The sequence below is a fragment of the Lissotriton helveticus genome, chromosome 7 (genome assembly GCF_964261635.1).
Source record: "Lissotriton helveticus chromosome 7, aLisHel1.1, whole genome shotgun sequence".
NCBI lineage: Eukaryota > Metazoa > Chordata > Amphibia > Caudata > Salamandridae > Lissotriton > Lissotriton helveticus.
This window is the reverse complement of record NC_136068.1, coordinates 815,128,846-815,153,977: the sequence shown is the minus strand read 5'-3', so window position 1 is coordinate 815,153,977 and position 25,132 is coordinate 815,128,846. Positions and strand designations below refer to the sequence as shown.

Below are 25,132 nucleotides of genomic sequence, written 5' to 3'. Positions count from 1 at the left end.
TGGATGAAAAAGAATAGTCATCTAAAGACCCAAAAATTGAGTCAAAGATTGAATATACATTTGCTAGTGCATTTCCATGTTCCAGTACATGACACCATTTCAGCACACGCCTATTGTTACTGACATGAAACACATCACATGAATTCGAATTAGGAACCTCAATTAATGGTGAAAGAGGGGGTTCACTGAACAGAATACCATCAACCAACAATTCCAATGGGTAGTGATCACTTTCACCCCTATTGGACACCACAAAATCCAACATATAATGCCAAATTCTCAATGAAACAAATATAAAATCCAAATTACTTGTGGTATCAGACCTTACAAAGGTAGGGCATTTTGAAAGGTCGGAGGGAAAACGGCCATTGCATGCCCTAAAGTTGTGATCGACCGTTAGTCTTACCAATTGTAAGACCAATGCAGAACAGTTGACAAAGTTTGTACTCTCAAGCTGAGGAATGTTATTTGCATAGTCTTCCTCCTCAAGGATATCCACAAGTCCCAGGACGGGTTCGAAAATACAGTTAATATCTCCGCCCATGATTACTGGAGCCTCACCAACCACCCTTTTTAAAAAATTATCCAAGAATTCAATGGTGGGGGAATTTTTAGAGTGCAGGGAAGGTCTATTATAGACATTAATTAGATAACATTCTTCCTTTTTTGCATTTGTGATTTTCAGAGCCAAGATGTCCAATGAGCCTGTTTCAATAATTTTGATCTCAATCTTCAACGTAACTTTGACCCATATGATGAGGCCCCCCGAAGGTCTACCCCTACTCGACGGTGCAGCCCAGATACCGAAGGTTTTATATCCTATCCTGTGGGGTATATCTACTGCCCAGGTTTCTTGTAAAAGGCAGAAATCACAAGAATCTATGTATTCCGCCCATTCCGGGTCCCTCATTTTTGTTTACCCCCGCTATATTCCAAGAGGTTATAAGCAAAGATAGTTTTACCCCTTTATCTATGCAAGTTGGATTTGCAATAGACTCTGGTCCTATCATTGAGTCTTTTGATGGTGAGTCTACGTAATGTGTGACTGAGTCAGACGGCAGGCCCGCTACACTGTCGGAAGCTCCATTAGCCGAGCCTCCTGATTTTTCCCCAGCGTTCCTCATACTTGCTGCAATTTTGTGCTGCTTATCAAAGACTCCCTTTTCAATATGGCAGTCCTTTTCCCCCCTCTCCAACTGCAATCATTGTTTTAAAATTAACAGATTTAGTAAAAGTGCCCTCAGCACCAGCTAGATGATCAATAACTTGTGAGTTAGTGGGACAATTTATCTGGGTTGGGAGTCAATCAACTCCATCCAGAGGGCTAAACCTATTATAGGTGGAAATTCCATTCCACGCATTGATAGTGCCATGTCTGCTCAGTTTGGTGCCGGGCATAGAATGGTAATTAACCATGGTCCAGTTTCCTCCAATATTCGTATGCCGCAAGGGAGGATAAAAGAATGTTAAAGGTCTTGCTTCAATGGGGGATGTACCTGCATATGTGGTTTGTGTACATATATGTTGGGCAGTAAGAGAGCCCTCAAATGAAACAACAATACAATCGCCCATTATGGTTTTGTTTATAGGACCAATCCACGGTACCCTTCTTACCATGAGGATTTTACTTTTTATATTGTTCGGAATAGGCTTGTTCTCATTGAGCCAGTATATTACCTTGTTTTTCAGGGACAAAAAAGTTTCCTCATGTTGATTATCTAGCTCAGGAACCCCTGTTAATACAATTACAAAGGGACTTGCGTCCGGTGGAAGATCTATATATCCTCCCCTTGGGATTTTGCTAGTGTGGGATGTGTAATGGTTATGTGCAATCTTTTTCATGTTTTTATTTGACGAGGTCACACTTGGGGTGGGGGCAACATGTACAGGAGGGTTGGAAACAATGGGTACAGGAGGACACACATTTTCAGTACTCGATGTTCCATTATTCACTGCTGGTACAGAACCCTTACCAATCGAGTTATTTACATTTTTACCTTTTGGCGGAACCAGGGGGGTAGCGGAGAAGGTATAAACTGAGCGCACATTGTGGTCAACTGTTTTTAAAACGCTCTTCATAGTCGTTTGATTAACATCCGTTTTAGAGGATACAGAGCAGATGGGGACATGTAGGCTACTAGAATCTACGTCAGAACACTGTGGCTTATTGCCACATGAGTTTAAGCTTATACTAGACAGGGTAATAATACTTTTCTCTACCTCAAGGAGTTGGTTTTCAATACCTGTTAACCTAACTTCAAGGGGCTTTAAAAGTTTCTTTAACGTCTCCCATACAGTTTTAACAAAATCCTCCTTTCCACCCTCCAAGTCCACCAGGGGTGTACCTATCTTCTCCACCATTGGAGCATGATGCACATCAACATTAACAACATTGACTGTATTCATAGTTTCGATCACATTATCTTTTTTAGACAGCTCTGTAGTGGATTGGGTCTGATGAAACAGACCCTTTTGTACCTCCCTGTGGGTTAGACCATGCTGTTAAACACTGGCTTTTTGCCACTTTAGCTTTTTTCCTAACGTACGCTGACTTAAACTGACATTTTCTCTTTTGTGGTACAGTTGCCTTAGTGGCACACATATTACTATTATTAGGATCATCTTTATCTTTGTTTTCGTTAGCCTTCAACGGTATGTCCGCATTAGGTAGTGTTTCAAGTGGATTCTTTTTAGGTGTTTCTAGGGTAAGGTCAAATGTAACATCAACAGATGGTAGTGTTTCTTCAGGAGCAGAATGAACTTCAACCGGTATAACAAGGGAATTCATAGCAACAGGGCGTTCAGGAGTTTTAACTAAGGCAATGCTACCTAGGGATGATTTTTTACCCAAGCCTAAATCTGTAGATAGTCTTCTGGCTGCCTCCAGCTCCAAGGACACTCTATGCTGGAGTTTATTAATCTCAATGTCAATACTTGTATTGGTCCTTGTTATAAAATCGTCCAAAGTTCCTGTGCCCTTTTTGGCATTTTTTGCCCTATATCGAGTTTCGCGTGCAGACATTGTTAAAAAAAAAAAAAAAAATTTAAAAACTAGTCAGGAGTGAGGAAAAAATACAAGTACCTAACAGCAGATGGTGGGACCTCACGGCCAAGAGGGGTGGCCCGGTCCGGTCTTGCTCGGTCTAGAACGGGCTAAAACGGGCCCGCCCTTGTCCCGGGCTTCTCCCGGGACGCTCCCGCGCTGCGGGATACAGCTGTTCCTATTAAAGGGATGAGGTGGTTGGGGGCGGGGCAGCCAGGGAGAGCGTCCAGGTGCAGGTGATGGTAACACAGGGGCTCCTGGGAAATTGAGTCCCTGTCCCTCACCTGGCGCTCGCAGCCCTGCTGGAATGCTCTCCTCCCGCCCGGCGATTCGGCCAGAGTCCCACAGAAATATCCTCCTCCTCGATGAAGCCCTCAGCAGGACGGGCGATGCGGGACCCGCGCAGCGGGTACCGCGAGGTTCCGAGTTTGGAGAAGTGAATAAAAACAAGGTACGTTGCAGGGAATGTGCAGGAAGCTCCCTGGTCGGCAAAATGGCAGTTTCACATGGGTGTTTTCTTGATCTAATAGACTATTGTGCCCCAGCACCACAGGATTACTCTTGCTGATCTTTAGACTAATGTCTAACTCCCATGGGGGAAGCCTTCCATGCAGCACAGAAGAAAATTGTGTTTTACCACAAGGAAATAATTAATTCCCAGTTGAAATAGGAATTGCCTGAAATGAACTTGGAGCCCAGTAGGAAATAATTGTCCAAACTGCTTTAGAATATATCCTTCTTGTGCGAAAAAGGAATAACCTCAATCCCAAAACAAGCATTTGCAATGCAATAGGTCTCGCATTTGTTGGAGTTGGAGCTATTGATATTGTAAATGACAATGTTTTTAGGTATGTTTTTTAAGTGGAGTGATAATTTAAAGAACAAGAGATGCGTAAACACACACTTTGGACATATAGTCGTTGCTTAGGAGAAGCAAATCTGCCAGTAACTGCACCTCTTTTACTGCAAGCCTTGCTTCTTATAACCAAGGACTATAAGTTTAAAGTGTTTAGACACTGCTTCCGGGTTTGGAAAACACAGAAATAAGTTATTGTCATTTACAATGTCAATAACGCAAACTCCTGCAAATGCAAGACCTATTGATTACACATGCTTGTTATAATTAATTATCTAATACTCTTGCTGAAATGCAGTTCAAGCACTTACCAGTCTTTGTTGACGAACTTTCTTAAGGTACTCCTCAAGATCTGAAAGATACTTCCCATGTCTATTGTTGTGAAATAAAATATCCATTGTTTTCTAACTCACTCAACTAGCACAGTCTCCAAGAATTGCTGCAGCATGTTTGTACTCCGGGTCCAGAGCTGCTGCTTTAACAACTTCAAAAGGATGAGACAGTGACGTTAATCAAGACAGAAATCTGTGCACTGGAGGCTTCATGCACCGCATAACCCACCCTGCTATCCAGCAATTCCAGTGCAAGCCAGGGAGGCTTTACTTTCTAGTTTAGTAACGTTCCTAGTTTGCATATTTATGTCGTTCTTTCATTGTGCTATTTCGGGATAGAATTACAAAAATATGTGACCAGTGCGCTGTAGCACTGACTTCTTACTTTCCAAACGTCAAGAAATTGCAATAATGCACGTAAACACACGCTCAGAACTCTCAGTTCAAAGACATATATTTATTTATTTTTATTTAAGTTGTATCAGGTACCATGAAATTGTCAGAGTACTTTAAGGCGCTTTATATACGTATCATAAAATGTTATTCATGTTTTGAGGCTCGGGGTGAATAAGTGATTTGCCCAGAAGCACGGAAAAGTGAGTGAAGCCGGGATTCGAATCCGGTTCCATTTAAATGCGGCAAGTTACAGCCACAAGACCACATATCCTTCGCTAAAATTAAATTAAGTTTTTAAAAATTGCTTTTCATTCCTACCAAAAAACACACTACGGTCTGAACTTGCAGTTTGGCAATTTTTTTGTGAACGGATATTTGTGTGCTGGGGGCGAGTACACAATTTGGAAAACATGTCTGTGAGAATGAGAATTCTTTTGAACCCCCCTCTCCAAAGTGTAAACACCTGTACGCGCCTGCAAGCCTTGCCAAGTATGGAAAGGTGCTGGCACAAACTAGGCGGGTGTGAAGGTCAAACACATTACTTTACTCTCACAAATACATAGACAAACATGCCTTAGGGTATGCCATGAATGTACCCCACACATGAGGTTTACTTATGCTGCAGTGGGTGACTACACCCCCATATTTATGTTCTGTGTACATGAGCGCCACAAAAGGATTATAGGTCATTAAACATAAACTGAAAAAGATAAATACATTAATATTGCTAATAAAATACCAAAAGTAAAATACCTAAAAACGTCAGCAATACTAAACACCTAATCCTGAAAACAAAATCTTGAAATTCTTGAAGCCCAAAAATTAATCCATTGCATCCAGTACACAAATAAAATGCGTCTAACTCGCAATGATAGTTGTGAAGCGCTATATAAATCCCGATATTCAAATACAATATTCAATGTAATGTTGAAAGGCATTGCCCATACCGCCACCTACTGACCAGAAGAAAACAATGTTTTTCTTTGTCCTATTACAAACGGGAAATATATTTATGACTTTAAAGTTTTGCGAAACAAAAAGCTCAAACAAACAAAAATAGAGCCAATCAAGACACTAACTATAAAAAGTGAATACAGGCTGCCGTGCAAGAAGAGAAAAAATAGATATTGTCTGTTTGTAAACGTTTTCATCTTTAACTAGGCGAGACCCAAAAACACGTGACAGCACCTACTGGTCTTGAACATTCAAACTACAAATACAATTACTGTGAGTAAATTGATACTTTACACCACACCTCACCAGAATGCATAGGGCCAAGAGGATGGTTACGAGGGTGCTATCCTACCCCCTTTTGTGTTTTTAAAGATTTTAAAGTACTTGATTACACTTCACAGCTTGTTGAATTCTTTGGGTGCTGAGCTGCAGTCAGCGCCAGATGAAATGTGCCAGTTTTCCATTCATCCAGCAATTGTTTGCAGTCTCTGCTCTGCGCAGCAGATGGCCGAATGGAGTATGGGGGCCATGACCTCAGGTAACTCCTAGGCCTCTGCCACGGTCTACTTTGTGACTACAAGATTGGATTTGCGGACAACCGACGTATTGAGCGCGGCAACCATCTTGGAGGCCCCAGACAAACTCACAGGTTTGTAGCCACACTTCCCAGATCCTTCCCCCACCAGGGCCCTGTCTGAGTCGCAGGAAACAGCTGAGGGCTGCCCGAAATAGCCACAGAAAAGAAACCAGCCACTGGCACTTGACGGAAAACTGGGCATATCAGTCTGCTATTCCTATAAATAAGTAAAAGTACAAGCCGGCCGAACTTTTTTACTGGGGTTGGAAACTGGGACTCCAGCCACACACACGCCTGGCACAGACGCTTTTGATCCTCCGAGTTATTTTACTCAGGTTGGTTAATCTGCATGTTAAGCAAATCTGTACAAAAATTAAATACATTAGCGCTCCTTGATTTGTATAACCTAACAAAAATAATCTAACAGCGACTCGCAACTTCCCCACAAAACACTGTGGTGATGGAACCTTCACCACCCAAGCTCTTCTGCTGTGATTTACACGCACGTTACACGCACGACGCAGCAGAATGTGCGCGAGCCTGCAGGTCTGTCTCGCAGAGATGGGAACCCATGACGGACAGGCCACACGCACATCGGTGATGGAAAACTGTGCACCGATCTCTGCCCCAGGAAAAAACAGGAGATTGGGAACGCGCGCGGCCGGCTCCGATCGCTTTCCTGAGCGTGCGCGTGCCAGTCTCCTGTCTCCTGGGAAGCAGACCCGGCAACTATAGTATCGCGCAGGCGCGAGACCTAACGATAAGTCTAACTTAATACCCTAAAAAATATGCCAGACCTATAAAGAAAGATTGATTCTAATCCTGCCTGAAATAGTTTGTTCAAGAGCATTGGTTCAATCCCAGAACCTCACGAAATGCTTACTGTGGGTTGCACAATACTCAAATATACCGACAGAAGTGAACCATACCCAGAGTGTTACGGTGCATGAAAAATTCATCACATGTAAGAATAGATGTGAATCACTCTGTGCTTGGTATGTAGGGTTCATGTCTGAACTGCTTGAAGATACTTCCAAAAAGCAAAGTCTGTTTGTCCTGTGAGCGAAGGACTAGTAAAGTATCGAGAACCAACTTTTAATGGCAACTTTACCCTGCTCATAATTTTTCTTTACTTTGACAATTGCACCATCTTCCTGCAAAGAGACAAATATTGCACTATGGATGCATTTATTTCAACGATTGTCCCCCTTTTTCTTGATAGTATTATACCCAATTGTTGTCATGCTGATGTGTACAGCGTTTTGTAGTTGAGCAATAAAAATTGAAATAGTCATGAAGGCTGAGCTAGTGATGGAGTGTGAATGTGAAACAAGCATTGGCAACACCACCCGTCCAGCCTATACAAGCGCTATTTGCTTTGCCACTGTGTTTTTGTCATGTTGTACACCAGAATGACTAATGTTAAGCATGGTCAAACGTTCGCAGAGTGTGGCGTGGCAGAGTAGTGTGGAATGCGGTGCACTAAAGTATCCGTGTGGAGGGAGTAAAGTGGTGTCGTTTGTTGTAGAATCTAGTGGCATAGATCAGCTTAGAGTCAAGCGGCATAGAGTAGCATAGATTGGCCTTAAGTCAAGTGGCATAGATTGGCCTAGAGTCAAGTGGCGTAGAGTGGCATAGATTGGCCTAGAGTCAAGTGGCGTAGAGTGGAGTGGAGTGGAGTGGTGTGAAGTAGTGGGTGTTGTAGCGTTTTGCCGTTAGACAAACCATTTCCAATTGAAATGGCCATTACATTTGCACACACATACAGTTGTACGGATAAAACTACACAACAGATAATGTGTGGAAATGCCACCACCCAGTGTATTGATTTGTTTTGATTGTATTAAAATAGTTTCTACCATGCTTCAGAATTACAAAAAAAAGTGCATCCTGTTCTTTTCTAATTCCGATATTTTACTAAATAATTGCACTGTTCATTTCCAAACATTTAAATTTTGTAGTGATTAGGAAACGAAAATAACATTGTATAGCCTCCTTCCAGCACACCCCAGTATAGTGTGATTATCACATAAATCCCATTACTATGAAGTCCGTGAAAGAAAAGTAAACACCAAGCTCCCACTCGAAGACTGAGCCTAAAATGTGACCTCTGTCTTTTAATACACACCAAATGTGACAAGATTAGAACAAAATGTAAAGGCCTGTTTTTCAGAAAGCGAGCACATGTGGAAGAATACAGTAAACCGGCTATTCTCCACTGGAGGGACAAAGACCTGCTGGACAGCCAAAAACAAATAAAGCAAGAAAATAGAAAGCAAGTAAATGAGTTATTAAACTACCAATGGGAAGCAATGAGTGGAATGCATTCCCAGGGAAGCTATCCGAAAGTCCCCAAAAAGTCTTTACAAACCAGACAGCTGCACAGTCTGATCGGCTTCAATCTAAAAAAAAAAAAAAGGCCTTTGGGGTTAGGAAGTGTATATTTTAGTAGTTGGAAGAAACTCATTTATATTTTGAGTTAAGGTTCTATGCTGTCCTAGAGTTTTGATAAGCCACTCAAATTTTTCTATTTTATAACTTTTTCGATTTTTCGACTTTGATGTCACAGCCAGTCCAGAAATGCATAATTCAATTTTTTTGATCTGTACTCCAGTGCTATGCGTATACCACTTAATTGGTGTTAAACTCCATGTATTTTAGGAAAATACAAAAAAGAACTGCAGCAGACCAAGGTCAAGCACATTAATTCTGTCTGTTTCAAATAATATACGTTGGTGCAGCTTCTCCCAACACCCGCTGCCAAAGGATGTTTAAGAAACAGAACTTTATTTTCAATTTGAACTCAGAGCCTACAATTAGGAGGCCTACCTCTGTATGAAGAAACTATCTACTAATGAACATCTTACTGCTGGAACAATCGCCGTTGCTGACCTTGTGATTAGCTCAAGAACGTGAACACTGGACTTTTCGAATCTGGTGTCGCATTATAGTGAAGATTCAGATCTATCTAACTCTGATCACCTCCAACAAGGTGCTCTTTACTTGAGCCCTGACGAAGTTCCCTTGGCACAAAGGGAGCGAAACGCATTGGCTGTGCCGCTTTTATGAAAAGAATGAATAGAGAAGATTTCTCAAAAAATCCTTTCGCGCAACTGACTTTATTGGAGTGTACCTTCCTTTTTTCTATGACCATGTATTTTAGCTTGGTTTTGCAAAAGACAGTACATTAAATTTTGTCAAAAGTAGGACAGGTTTATTTCTGGTCTCATTATTCTGCCACTGAATCTGTGTCCCAAATAGAATTGTGCCTTTCAAACACAGACATTGGAAAATATTTTCATGTAGTTTGATACACAAGCCTAATTGTAACAACTTTACTCCTTTAATAGGATATCCACCACCTCACACCAGCAACAGATTTTTATAAGAAGCTGGCCTTGGACTGTTCTGGACAGCAGATAGCAGTGGACCTCTTCCTTCTTAATGGACAGTACTCAGACTTGGCTTCATTAGGTGAGTTATAGGACTTTGTCGGAACACATGCTTTATAGGGGCTTCATTCATGAAATTTGATTGTTGATTTGCACGGCTGTTTGTACGCAATATGATTAGAACTATATTCATTAATAACTCGGAGCACAGTTGAAATGAGACATCTAAAAATGCCTATGGTTATTGACTCAGATGACTGAGGCCTTTATGGAAGGAATACTCAGAAGCCATAAAGATCTGAAGCCTATTCAGCTGGAAAAGGAGGATCTGTATCACCAGAGTGCAAAGGATGAACGAGTTATCAAAGTACTATAGCTGTTGATGTCTGCAGAGCACCTCAAATGGCCTAACTTTGTGTGAAATTCTATTGCCCATTTCTAAGTCCGAGGGGCCCAGGACATCAGGATCTCTTAGTTCACTGTAGTTCACAAATAGTTTGTGTCTCGTTGACTTGAGCTGGTTACCCTGAGGCTGGAGCTGTGTGAACTAATATCCTATGGCATACGTTTGCAGAGAGCACCACGGTGCTATTCTTGCGTTTTGTGGTTACCAGCCACTCCAGTCTTATGTGTCTTCCCAGTCATTGTCTCCTGACCCATTTGGGCCTCTCCACCATTGAAAAATGTAATTCTTCATCAGTCATTATTAAAATACCTAACCTTATTGGTAGGTTCTGTGTGGATGTCACACTTGAGGTATCAATAGTCAACTCATCCTTATACTAGTAGACTTCTTAAAATTGGCTAAAATAATTTTGAGACTTCTACTGCTCCCTTGAGCTGTCATCTGTAAACCCCAACTTCTTTCCCGAGCATCAAAGCTCTTAACCCTGATTCAATGACACCCAAGTATAAGAGTTACTTTCTTGCTTCCTTTTTGCAAATCCATGCCAACAGTCAAGAACTAGAGGCTCTCTCTACTTTCTTTTTTGCCAACCAGTACCACTCCCTAGTCGTCGTTTGGATTCTCAGCTTCCTTTTGGTAGATGAACTACTGGGTCTTTGTCACAAACCCTGCAAGACTCGTTTGGGTCTGCTGAGTTATTTTTCTTGGCTCCTAACTTGCAAGACAAACTAGGCAAAAGGGTAGAAATGTCCCCTCAGTTATATAGTTGTAATGCATTTACTAGAGTGACAATATATCTGTAGTAACATTACACAGAGACTACTTCGGAACTCTTGAAGACTTTTTTTGCAGTCTGTGTACCAAGTAGAATCATTTGCACTCCTGTTCATTTGTTCTGCACCCTATCGATTTTCTAGTACTAGAAACACAGTTGTAGTTTGGCTCCAGAATATGGAAGGACCTTCTATGATTAATAAACAAACACTTACTATTTTCTTTCAGGAAAGGGAGGTCACCGACAGATCTCTTGGGCTTTCTTCAACCTGCCCCAGCATCGATCCTTTCCCATCTACTGCGGCCATGGTTGGGGCACAAATGGGTGTCTGCAAAACCACCATACCCATCAGTCGAACAGACTACCCTGTCCTTTCAGAGGACACTGGAGCCAGTCCCAGCATACTGTCCAGTGCCCCCCCACACACACTTTGCTGCCACAGCATCTAAACCTCTTAAGTACACCCTAATTCCAGCACTGCCATCCCATGAGCGGCAGGTTCAGGCACCACCTGCCCAAACAGGCTGCCATTATCGCCTACAAATGGGTGCTCTAAATTGTGCAGAAGGGGTATACTCTTCCGTTTGTGGAAACCCCTCCTCCTTTGCCACCATCCCAAGAATGGCTAACAGAGGACCATCTTTCCTTGCGGACGGGCAGGCTCTTCTTGCCAAAGCAGGCATCAAGAAGGTCCCGAGCCAGAAGTAGGACGTGGTTGCTAATCCCACTTCTTTCTTTGTGCTGAAAATAGAGGAAGGACTTCATCCTATGCTAGATCTGAGCCCTCCCAGTGCCTTTCAACAGAAAGGGAAATTGAAGATGCTCACCTTGGCTCGAGTCTTATTGGCCCAGGACCCTGAAGACTGGAATAGTAATGTTGGACTTGAAGGATTCTTATTTTCTCATCCCAGTCTTGCCAGTCCACAGGCATTGCCTGCGGTTTACGTGAGCCAGGTTAATTTCCAGTTTCTCTGGCTCCTCTTCAGCCTCATCAGTGCCACTGGAGTGTTCATAAAAGTGAATGCGGAGGTCATCTACAGAAGTCAGGGCTTCCAGTCTTCACTACCCCAACGACTGGTTGCTGTAAGTAGGCTCATTGCAAGCAGTGGATGCCCACCTCCAGACTATGGCAATCGCTGGGTTTCTCTATCAACATGCTGAAATCATACCTGACACCTTCTCAGATGCTTCCTTTCACCTGAGCCATTCTGTATACAGTGAAGTTCTGCTCCGGAGCTCAGAGTCCTTGATTTTCCGGCTAGGATTCTGATATTTCGGCCTCAATCCTGGATTTGGGTGAGACTGACTCTGAGGCTACTGGGTCTGATGGCCTCCTGTATCCTGCTGCTGAGTCACACCAGATGGCAAATGCAGGCTCTGTAGTGGGATCTGAAGTACCAGTGGGCTCAGCACCAATAGAATTTCTGCAGCCTGGTCCGGATTTCAAAGTAGGCTGCAAACGATCTGCAGTGGTTCCTGACTGACCACGAATGGGTCCATGGCAGACCCCTCTCTTCCCCACCCAGAGCTGACAGCGGTGACCAATGCGTCACTTCTGGGTTGGGGCAGCCACCTGGGAGAGCTGGAGATCAGAGGATTCTAGTCTCTGTTGGAATCTCAGCTCTACATAAAGTTTCTGGATCTGAAAACTATCTGCTTGGCATTGAAAGTCTTCCTACTGTACTTTAAGGGAAGGCTGGTTCAGGTATTCACAAACAACACCACTGCCATGTGGTATTACAACAAACAGGGTGGTGTGGGGTTGAACCTTGTGCCAGGAGAGAGTGTGCCTCCTGTTGTGGCTGGAGCGCCAGGACATCTTTGTGGTCGTACATCACCTGGCCAGCTCACTGAACGCCAGGGTAGACTAAGTCAGCTATGGATGCCTTGCAGATCACAGCTATCAACTACATCCGGAGTTAGCATGAGATCTCTTCCATAAATGGGAAAAACCTTAGCTCAAATGGTTCACCATCGCTGAGAACACATAATGTCGGCACTTTTGTGCATTGGGAGTTTCCAAAGCAGAGACGTGTTCCACCTTGAGTGTAATATAGGATTCCTGTATCCCTTTCTACTTGTACCACTCCTGTCTCAAGTTCTCAAGAAGAACAGACCGGGCCAAGTCATTTTAGTGGCTCCAGATTGGGCAGGGAGATTATGGTATCTAGAGCTCCTGGGTATCGTCAGTCGTCTGATCAGGCTGCCCCTTTAGGAGCATATCCTGTTGCAGCAACAAGGCACGGTCCTGCATCCAAAACTGTGAAGTCTTCATCTTCATGCATGGAGTTTGAGCAGCAACAGTTAAGGGTTTGCTAGCTTTCTCCTAGGGTCTGTGATATCCTGTAGGCAGCTAGACATCCATCCCACTAAAACTGTATACGCCTGCCATTAGGACAAGTTTGTTTCTCTCTACATATGGATCCCCATTCTGCCCTGCTGTCAGAAGTGTTGCTGTTTGTTTTATCTTTCGGCAAGGCCTTGCTCTGGGCACTGTTAAGGGTTACCTGCTGGCTATTTCAGCTTTCCTGCGTTTGCCAAATCAATCCTCCCTCTTCAAGCCACCTGTTACGACTTATTTTCTGAAAGATTTGCAACATTTGTTCCCTCTTACCCTTTTCATGATACACCAGTGGGACCTTAATCTGTTCCTCGCATTTCTCATATGTTCCCCTTTGAGCCACTACAGAGCTGTTCTGTGCAGCTCTAGACTGTTTAAACAGTTTTTCTAGTACCCATTGCCTCGGCCTGGAAGGTTAGTGAGCATCAAAGTCTCGGTTCACCCATTTTGGATGTGGAGGCAAACCCATAACTAGTGTTTATACATTTTGTAAAAACAAAACACTGCCTTCTACATCATTGTTGTACTGTTTGATCTCTGTATTTAGACTGTTACTTCTCTTATGTTGTTTTCATTTTCTGTATGGGTTCTCCTTGCCAGTGGATTGGGAATATGATCACTTCTACAGTGGTCTGTAGTCTACTTGTGAGTTCTCTTCATCGGTCTTCATGCCAGTTTCTGCACTTTAGTGCTGTCTCTCTACTGTTCTAGATGAAAATGCATTAAACTGAGGAGTGGCCATACCTACGTATCAGAAAGAAAATGAGCCACGCCTCAGAAGTGATGGGGAACATTTATGGATATTTCAAAATAAATTAATTTGTTGTTGCATTCTACTGTTGTTCTGATGGAGTATTCTCTGTTTTCTGTTTGGGTCATATCTTATTTATTCAATTTACCTATTTTCTCACCAGTACTTTCTAGACAGTTGTCAAACTAAAATGTAGCTGTGCATATTTATGCATGCTGCTTCTTATGATATTACTCTTGTCTAGGGTGCATTTCCAGGTATTCTGCAGGAAGTGTGTTTCACTACCAGTCCTACCATCATCAGCACAATCCAGTCCAGGTTGAGAAACTGCAGAAGGAGCTCAAGCGGTATTTAACCCGAAAGATTGGCTTTGAAGCAGTCATGAGGATAAGATGCACCAAAGGTTAGTTTATAGTTTCCATTGTGTTAATTTCACCACGTCTGTTGCATGTCTGTTCCCGAACAGATATTGCGTTCCTTAATGCCTTAACAAGTCTTACTGAATTAATGACACAATTACATGGCCCCAAACAAAAGTAATCCATAGGTTGAAATGTTGAAAATACATTTTTATCTTTCAACTCAAATAAAGCTCTTTGCAATCTATTGATAATCCTATGAATGTGTTTTCCATCTACCATGAGCCCTAAAGATGTGTTCTGTGTGCCCCACATTTCAGGTATTTTGTTTTTCTTTCATGTATCAGACTTTCGCATAGTGTGTATCTTTACACTGATTCAAAGTGTTTGGTGTTGAAATACAAATATAACTATTTAGCAAGTTATTTTTCCGCATCTTATCAAGCTGATTACTTTGTCTACCCAAGGATACATTACCATTAAGGATTCCCAGGATAAACAGAGTAACCCTGGGGGGATGAGCCTTTGGCGTGGCAGCTGCCCGCCTCTGGAACCGATTTCCTCTGGAAATCAGGGGCGCACAGAATGTAATGCTGTTTCGTAAGAGAATTAAGACATGGCTCTTTCCCAAAACGTGATCCCTGATCCAGATACATGATTCTTGCGTTAGCTGCTTTCTTTTTCTTTTCTATGCCCAGCTTTTCTTTTCTTTTTTGTCTCAGCGCCAGGATACCCGTAGGGTTGCAGTGCACTATACAAATGCTAAAAATAAATTAAGTATTGTCATTAAAGATGCTTGTTCACCTCCCAAATCCACTTCAGTGTGTTTTTCTTGCTCTGTAACCGATCTAATTTGTGCATCCTTGGTGACTTAAATACATGGTTTTATAAGCCAAAAATCTGCCTTCTGATTAATAATAAAACAATTTAGTCTCCTGGAATGACCATCACCTCACCTCTTTTACTTCCACGATCTCATCAAAATGTATTGTCAATCTCCTGCATATTTAACAGCCTACAGATAGGGGAACGGACTAAAGATGGAGGATGTCCAAATTGCATTGCATCAAACTCAAACCTTTAGCAAATATCCACAGTAGAAAATCTATGTAAAAGAATGCACTAATCGTTTAACAATTTAATACTGTTAAAACATCAACTGACCTTAAAGAATATAGAGCGCTACATGGCTGAATGTGGAAATAGAAAAATATAAACTCTCAACTGTGCTCACTTTAACACCAGTGGCACAAGCAAAATAATTTACTAGACAAAATACAACTCTGGGGGAAAAAATGAATATGTAAAGCCAGAATCGGATTCCTGATGTCAAATTCCCTTTTTCTATTGTCAAATCGCATTTAAAGGGAATGCGTAAAATAATAACATCTGTCGCAATCACAAAACGTCTGTAACCTAACAGCCGACATCTTTGCATCCCAATGTCAAGGTTTTATTCCAAACGCCCAGGATCGGTACGTTGTTCAAATGGGTCCACCTCTCAATTGCTCCACTCTCTGATGCTATTATAGCGCAGAGGGTTGGAATGATTAAGCGAAGGAAGGAAAGGATGGGGACTGCAAGGAGGGAGACCTAAAACACAATAAACACAATTAAAGTTGATCAGTTTCCACTCTCACTATCCTAAAATATTAAATCGAGAAACTGATGCTATAACTACCTGTAAAGGAAAATAACACCTAGACTTGTAAACATTCTTTTCATGAGATGCCTTATCGTCTGAAGGCTCTCTAAAGATAAGAAAACACTAAGTAGCATATAGTGATAAGTAAGAACCGCACACACTCACTCCAATCGTTACCCACCACAATAAGGAATCGATCTGGCGTCACAGGAGATGTTGAGTACACGACACACACCACTATCCCCTGCTAAAAAGGAAAACATAAGAACAAGCCGAAAGTAAATTTGATGTCATCTCTCCAAGGTTAAACGTTCAGAATAGGCATTGATTTCATGCCCCTCACAAAGTAAACTGTTCAAGCACAGCCCCAGTATCCATGTGGCCCGTTCATAGGCAAGAATGTAATGGATTCAAACTTTCACATACCAACAGAATAAACCACCCCGTACTCTCAATGACTTATGAGTGTAGCCATCATGAAGTTCTAGAAGTTGCCAAAGGACTGTGAAAGGCTTGATACCTTATCATGTTTTACTATATTCATGAATGGTGACTGCATCACCCTTACCGCCCTTGCTGAGTAACAGATGTCCAGCGTATCCTCTCTACTCGTTTATGACCCTGCTCCAGTCTAAGCTCCAAATCAGAATACACAGCAAGGAGCTGATTCACCCGCCCGGTATATGTTCTTCCGGATATTGCGTCGCGTCACCAGTACGCGGGCGCCACTGATGCCGCAGGAATGCTGGGAGTTGTCGTCCTGGCGAGAGATGCATTTCACACGCTAACACCCTCGCTCACTGCTCAGACGACAGAGTTCAGGGGAGTGTGACACCCAAGCAGAATCCCTAGAGCTATAGAGTAAGAAAGTAGACATTTGTTTGGGCAGGCAGTCACCCACCACACATAATAATGATACTAACTTGTCAAGGGGAAGATCCAGTCACTAAATTAACCTTTTTCAACCCCCTGGTAGCTATGCCCATCCTTATGATGCTTAGAGTTCACTTTGTCCTGGGTATAAGAGGGAACTGATACAGTCCTTCAGTGCTCTTCTCAGGCTACAGACCACATGTCCAGTTTTCTTCTGAATTTCTGCAGGTCAAGAACATGTCCTGAGGAGGGTGCCTTGGAATGCCACATTTATGTGTGGCACTGGCTAGTGGGTGGGGGTGACACCTGGCTCCCCTCTAACCAGTAGAAAAAGGGCAGCCCTACCTACTTTTACAGCAATTTCTGTTCGCCCTATTGCAAACACTCCTACAGTGCTCTTCCTTTTTTATTTCTTTTTATCCAAGTTGGGGAACCTTTTCTCCCTTGTGCAAAGCTCTTGTGTCTGCCCAGAGGAGTAGCCAGGGAAATGAGCAGTCCCCACCTGTGTCGACTGCCAACTAGTGGGTCTAGAAGTACCTCTCCTCCCACTGGGTTTGGAGCCAGCCTAGCTACTGTGGACCTTGGGGACAATTGCTTTTCCTTCTTTAGGTCTCCACACTAAACTACGAATGAGCAGACAGCGTCTGTTAGTTTCAAGTAAATGAAGTTCCTGGGTCCGTCCCAACTGTCCTTCCTTGGCTGATAGGGATCAGATGCCTTACCCTCAGACCACCCTGTTACCAGGCCTAAGATATTGTCTTGCTCTGGGAGCAGTTTTTACACCTCATTATGGCTAAGCACCGACAAACTAGCTGTCGCTAGGCTAACGCTAATTAATCTACTGAAGGCTTTGGTAAGTAAAAGGTAATGTTCCAAAAGTTACATTTCCTAAATATTTATTAAAAATCTTCACCATCAAATTGGACTATATATATATATATATATATATATATATATATATATATATATATATATATATATATATATATATATATATATATATATATATTAAAAATAGTCTGAGTGAAGTTTATAGCCATTAACTGTCATAAGTTACAAATTAAATTTTATGGTCTGTAGTTTGACATTTTCTAAGCTTGTCTAGTCCTACCACTTGCACATGTTGCACTTTCAAGTGTCCGGTACCCTATTTTGTGGGCGACAGAATACATTTAGGGATAATATTTAAAAGCCTATCTGACAGGTATTTAGGCTGCTGCTCTCAGACTGTAGTCAGGTTGCACATGTTATGCCTGAAACTGTTTTACAGCCCAACCCTGTGGATGGTACCACAGATGCTGCGTTCCACAGATGGTATTCAACTTCTTCGCCTTGGATGTTGGGACTTATAGGCAAGTTAAACACTTGAGTCAAGGGAAGGCCAATTTAACCATGTTTAAAAGGGGAGCAATGACATCAGAAAGGTGGCTTTCCTGCATGCATCAAAGATAACAAACTATAAAGATGAGCACAAATAAAAGGAAACACCACCAAGAGACTGACTCCCTCACGAACTTCCTTCAAGAATCTAATTCTCAACCTGGTTAAACCCAGTTGGTCTGCAAACTCACCATCAGATCTGCGTCCATTTCAAGGAAAGTCTGCTGTCAACTTCAAGGAAAGTCTGCTGTCAACTTCAACTACAATACTACCAGTAAACATAATCAACAACTCCAGCTCTGGTGGGAATATGTTGATAGTAAAATACCAGACACATATGACCAGTGATAAACTAAAATAATATGGATCCAGCAGACCCAAACTATTACTATCCAATAAAAAAGTGACTTTCTCCTGAATTGCAAACGTCTAGGAAGAAAATAACTTATCAGACATACAAACGGGCTTGCACTAATGGAGAGGCACTGAATCTGGACTAATTTCAGTCTGGAATAATCTGAAAACTGCAGTAGACCAAAATGACGCAGCAGCTCTACTTCTCAACCTTTACGCAGCTTTCGAGACTGTGCACAATGATAAACTAATCATTAGATTGGAAGAAATTGAATTTAATGAGCAATTCTTGACTGGACTTCCTCCCTTCGTATAAACAAGTCAAGCATCTCAATGCCACCAATCACCTCTACATCTTAAAACAGCAAAGCAGGGGTTCCTCAAAGCTCTGATCTTCCCACTAATTATCACATTCTTCAGATGCTCGTGCTAAAACCACTGATGTTGATACCCAAATAATCCTTAATCTGAAGAAGCCGAATGACCTTGAACCCTCAAAACTAATTGGTTGCATGTCATTTGTTGATTGTTGGACGTTAACAAACCACCTCATATGATCTATTGGTATCTGATGTGAGGAATTGGGAACACCAACAACAACCTCAAGGTAAGCGAAAAACCTATGAATTATAAAGGACTCCACCATATCTATGACCTAGCAGTTAAATCAAATTATTAAATTCCATACCATGAGGATTCTGTAGCATATTTTTCCTTATGGAATTCTCTCCGAGTATCAATGAAAGTTATCAGATGTTTCTATGTTCGAGGCATGTGGGCTGCTAAATTCATATCTAGTGCATAGATCGCCGCCTAGTGTTGGGTCCGGATGATTGCACATTGTTGTCCTGGAAGAGTCTTCGAAGTATCACGAGATAGGTGGCTCCTCCCCTGGACTACAGTGCGCATGGGCATCGTCTCCATCCCCAGATTGTTTTTTTCCGCCATTGGGTTCGGATGTGGTTCTCGACGTCTCCGTGTCGGAACCGGTAAACTTTGTTCTTAAGGCCAAAAGGCCTTCGTTACAAGCATCGGTATTGTTTGCGCACGGTCTCGAGCGTCGTCCGACTCTCGGAGCCGGAAATCGACGGAGTCAAGTAACTCTTCAGACATCGAGGCCCTCTCGTCTCAGCAAGACCCGACAACCTTAACATGGAGCGGAGCCCATTTAAGTTCTGCCCCATCTGTGGATCCAAATATCCACACATCGATGTGCATCCGGTCTGTAATAAATGCCTATCACCGGACCACAACGAAGACGACTGCATGGCCTGCTCTAAATTCAGGTCGAAGAAGACGCTCAAGCATCGGCGCGCGGCGCGCCTCGAGGCCCAGCGAGCGACGCCGGCACCCGACGACATATTCGACGACCCCGCGTTGGAAGGCAGTAGCCATCATCTCCAAATTTCGCCTCCGTCGACGGAGGTCCAGTCCGATCCAGAGGAACACGTCCAAGGACAGGGACAGGACACTGAATACGTCGAGGAGGTAGGGGACGACGAAGAAGTTTATGGGGCCGCGGAAGATAGCTCAGAGGAAGAGCTATGCCCCGAAGTCTATATAATTCAGGCTCAGGTCACGGGATCGCCACTCGGCCTTACCCACGACCCCGCACCGCTATCCCCGGCCCCGCCTTCTCGCCCGGCCACGGACACTCAAGCGGAGCCGCCATTGCACGTATCGAAACCGAAACCTTCGGTTTCTACGGCACCTAAGATGGCCGACGTCCAGCCGAAATCGAAACCGAAACTCGCGGATTCGACAACACCTAAAATGGCCGACGTCCAGACAAAATCGAAACCGAAACTCACGGAATCGACAACACCTAAAATGGCTGACGTGCAACAAAAAATATCAAAGCCTGCTCCTTCAGCGACTCCATCCACCTCCGGACCACAGAAGTCGAAGAAGGCTGTCGAGCCGACAGCGCCGCAGAAGGTGCACAAGGACTCGTCCTCCAAGAAGGCCGTCCGTCAAGAGTCTGCCTCTGTTGCTCTGGCACAAACGTCGAAGTCTGTTCCCACGCCTTCGGACGCTCCTACGGCGCGGTCGACTAAACGCCCAGTCGAACAAAAATCGACTACAAGCCACGAGCCGAAGACCACAGGCACTGCGCATCGGCACGAAGCTGTCGAATCTGCAGCATCGGCGTCGGCGCCAAAGCCTGCAACGGAACAGAGCCACGTTGCGGCTGAAGATACGTCAACGCACATACCGTCGACACCGAGGGACTCCAACGCCACCGGACACCAGCCGTCGGCTACAACACCCTCCGCCTCCTTCACTAAACAGGTCACCGACTCCCTCAAAAGGATTCGGGAAAAGACTTTGTCGGCGACGGCTCCCACGCCATCGACTCCGAAACCGGTTGACACTCCTCAGAAGTCATCAGCCAAGCTTCTTTACACTCTTCCCCCAAAGGTGGCACCAAAGGCATTTGCACCGAAAACGGTGCCAAAGACTTCGGCTCCTTCAGCGCTTCAGGCCTCAGAAGACCAATCTGAGCATTACATCGATGCCCAAACAGGGAAACTGACCCTTTACAAAAGGAAGATCACTTCCCAACCACTGGAATCCTATGTTATTCCACTGAAGAAAAAGAGGACAGCACAGGACATTCCTGTCCTTATTGAGCCTATTCTACCACCACCAAGGAGGAGTCCATCACCTTCCCCAAACCAATCAGGGGGAAAGGATGATGATGAAGACGACCAATACAATTTCCCAGTGGACAATGACCCTGATGTTCAGCAGGACACATATGACGACACTGGGGACCAAGGTGGACAGCAGGTGGTACATGATCCACAAGTTTTTGGGGCACGTACATCTCCAACAGAGCATTCTGCAGCATTTAATGCTTTAATCGAACGGGCAGCGGCGAATCATGATGTGGACATGCATGCTGACCCGGTGGAGGAAGATTTTTTGTTTAACACTTTCTCTGTCTCAGAAAGGACGGTTAAAATTCTTCCTATGCTCAAAGGTGTCCTTAAACATGCCCCAGAGATCTTTAAAGAACCTACCAGGGCACGAGTGGTCAACCCACGTATCGAGAAGAAATACAGGCCAGCTCCTGGAGATCCTGCATATATTCGAGGACAGTTGCCTCTAGACTCGTTGGTGGTCGCCAATGCCCGCAAGAGGGCAAACTCCCAAACTACGGGTGAAGCTCCTCCCCCAGACAAGGAGTCGAAAGTGCTTGAGGCATCCGGCAAGAGGGTGGCTGCGCAGGCTGCCAATGTATGGCGTATAGCGAACACACAGGCACTTTTGGCGCGTTACGATAGGGCGCATTACGACACCCTAGAACAGCTCCTTCAACATCTACCTGATGAGTATAAGGAAGCGGCCGAAATGCTCATACAAGAGGGAAAGCTTATATCAAACGCTGCAATAAAGTGTGCACTGGATGTGGCAGACACAGCAGCTAGGGGAATTAACACTAGCGTCATCCTGAGACGACAAGCTTGGCTTCGTATATCTGGATTTAAGCCTGACATCCAAACTACAATCCTCAACCAGCCCGTCAATCCTGACAGACTGTTTGGCCCAGATGTAGACACCACACTTGAGAAGATTAAAAAAGACAACGAGACTGCTAAGTCCATGGGGGCACTTCAGTCACAACAATTCAGGGGAAACACTTTTCGTCGCTCAGGAATGCGTGGTGTTACCAGAGGACACTTGGGTCAACAATCACAATTTACAAAGGGTGGTGCACAATCCTCCTACCCCAAGCAGGGTAGAGGGGGATACAGAGGTAATAGTGCCAAGGGCAGAGGCAAAGGGAACAACAACTCCCGTTCCTCTGCCGCAAATAAACAGTGACTCTCTGTCACTGCCCCCCGACCATCCAACACCTGTCGGGGGGAGACTCCAGCAGTTCCTGCCAGTCTGGACATCCATCACCACAGACAGGTGGGTGAGAAAACGTATCCAATACGGTTATTGTTTGGAGTTAACATCCACTCCTCCCAACATTCCCCCAAGACACCGTCCTATGTCGGCAGAGCACTTGCACTTATTGCAGCAAGAGGTCTTGGTAATGCTGCAAAAAGGCGCAATAGAGCTCGTACCAATGGAGGAGGAAGGCTCAGGGGTCTATTCCCCTGTACTTCCTCATCCCAAAAAAGGACGGATCCCTCAGACCTATTCTGGATCTACGCCCACTCAACATGTATATACTGTCAGAACACTTTCACATGCTGACACTGCAACAAATTCTTCCCCTGCTAAACCAAGGGGACTTCCTAACAACCTTAGACCTCAAGGATGCTTATTTCCACATCCCACTCCACCCATCCCACAGAAAGTACCTCAGGTTCACCATTCAGAACAGGCACTATCAGTTCAAAGTCCTACCCTTCGGGGTGACTACTGCCCCCAGAGTGTTTACGAAGTGTCTGGCGACAGTAGCGGCGCACCTCAGAAGGCAGAACATACATGTCTACCCGTACCTAGACGACTGGCTTGTTCAAGCAAAGTCGGAACAACAATGCACCGCGGACATGTCCCACACTATTCAACTCCTTCACAGTCTGGGATTCTCGCTAAACTATCCAAAGTCGCACCTTCAGCCAGCCCATATGCGGCAGTATCTAGGCGCGACAATAAACACCCTGACTGCTATGGCTCAGCCAAACCCAGCCAGGATCAACAGCATTCAGTCACTGATCCAAAGGTTCAGACCGCAACACTCCCTACCAGCGAGAGTGTTCATGCAGTTGATAGGCATGATGGCCTCCTGCATTTTCATAGTCCCGCACGCGAGGTTGCACATGCGTCCTCTCCAAGAATGCTTGGCAAATCAGTGGACACAGGCTTGGGGACGACTGACGGACCTAGTGTTGGTGACCGGTCGGGCATACAACTCTCTGCATTGGTGGAATCCACACAACCTTTGCAAGGGACGACCGTTCCAAGAGCCTGTGCCACAGATTATCCTGACAACGGACGCATCTCTCCAGGGATGGGGATCTCATGTGCTCCACTACACTGTGCAGGGACTGTGGTCCACTCAACAACAGAAGTTGCACATCAACTACCTGGAATTGATGGCAATCTTCATGGCGATAAAGTCCTTCAAGGTACATTTGTGCAACAAAGTCGTGTAGATCCGGACGGACAACATGACAGCCATGTACTACATCCAAAAGCAAGGAGGTACTCACTCACCACAGCTGTCTCATCTGGCTCAGAGCATGTGGAAGTGGGCCATTCAGAGGAACATTTTCCTCATGGCAGAACACCTCCCCGGCAAGGACAATCAGATGGCGGATCTGCTCAGCAGGTGCAGCCATCAAATGCACGAGTGGGAGATACATCCATCAGTGCTCCACCCGTACTTCCAGCAGTGGGGTCATCCAGAGATAGACCTGTTTGCCACAAGGGAAAACGCAAAATGCCAAAGCTTTGCCGCCAGGTTCCCTCATCCGCAATCGCAGGGAAATGCGATATGGATGAACTGGTCAGGCAAATTTGCGTACGCTTTTCCCCCAGCGCCTCTCATTCCGCTGGTGGCAAGAAAGCTAAAGCAACACTCGATGACTCTCATCCTAGTTGCTCCAACATGGGCACGCCAACCATGGTACACCACGTTTCTAGAACTTTCCGTGGTACCGCATCAAAGGCTGCATCTCACACCCAGCCTCTTGACGCAGAGCCATGGCGACATTCAGCATCCAGATCCGCAACAGCTCAATCTGGCGATCTGGCTCCTGAGGTCTTAGAATTTGGCTACCTCAACCTGCCTCCTGAATGCATGGACATCCGGGAGGCAAGGAAGCCCACGACCAGAGCTTGCTATGCTGCAAAATGGAAGCGGTTTGTCATTTACTGTACAGACAACAATATCAACCCGCTAGATGCATCCATTCCTAACATCATCTGCTATTTGTTACATCTTTACAAATGCAATCTGGCGTACGCTTCCATTCGGATACATTTGTCCGCCATAGCAGCTTACCTCCAGAATAGGCAGCACCTCTCTGTTTTCAGGGTGCCTGCCATTAAAGCCTTCCTAGAGGGACTGAAACGAGTCATCCCTCCTAGAACTCCACCAGCTCCTGTGTGGAACCTCAATGTGGTCCTCACTAGGCTGATGGGCCCACCTTTCGAGCCACTGCACTCCTGCGAACTTCAGTTTCTAACGTGGAAAGTGGCTTTTCTCATTGCTATCACGTCGCTCAGACGTGTTAGTGAGCTGCAAGCGCTCACAATCCAAGAGCCATTCATCCAAATACACTCTAACAGGGTAGTGCTCCGCACTAACCCCAAATTCCTTCCAAAGGTGGTGTCACAGTTTCATATCAACCAAACTATTGACCTGTCCGCATTTTTCCAAAACCCGCAAACGGTAGCAGAAAGAATGCTTCATACATTAGACGTTCGGAGGGTGCTAATGTACTACATTGACAGAACACAACCCTTTAGGAAGACACAACAACTTTTTGTTGCCTTCTCAGCACAACACAAAGACAACCCCATTTCCAAAGCAGGAATAGCCAGATGGATTGTTAAATGCATTCAAATCTGTTATCAAAAGGCTAAACGCACTTTAACAATACCCCCAAGGGTGCACTCCACACGCAAATTGGGGGCCTCCATGGCTTTCCTGGGGAACATTCCTTTAGAAGACATTTGCAGAGCAGCCACATGGTCTACACCACACACATTTACCAAGCATTATTGCGTAG

The 25,132-nt window shown here is 44.4% G+C and overlaps 1 protein-coding gene across 1 annotated transcript in view; it reads left to right on the top strand.

Moving 5' to 3' along the window:
* SEC24A (SEC24 homolog A, COPII component) overlaps positions 1-25,132 on the top strand; it is a 619,052-nt gene that overhangs the window by 417,404 nt on the left and 176,516 nt on the right. Inside the window, exons 14-15 of the mRNA XM_078653273.1 lie at positions 9,509-9,632; positions 14,068-14,226. Coding sequence (XP_078509399.1) covers positions 9,509-9,632; positions 14,068-14,226 — 283 coding nt within the window. The remainder of the gene's footprint in view (positions 1-9,508; positions 9,633-14,067; positions 14,227-25,132) is intronic.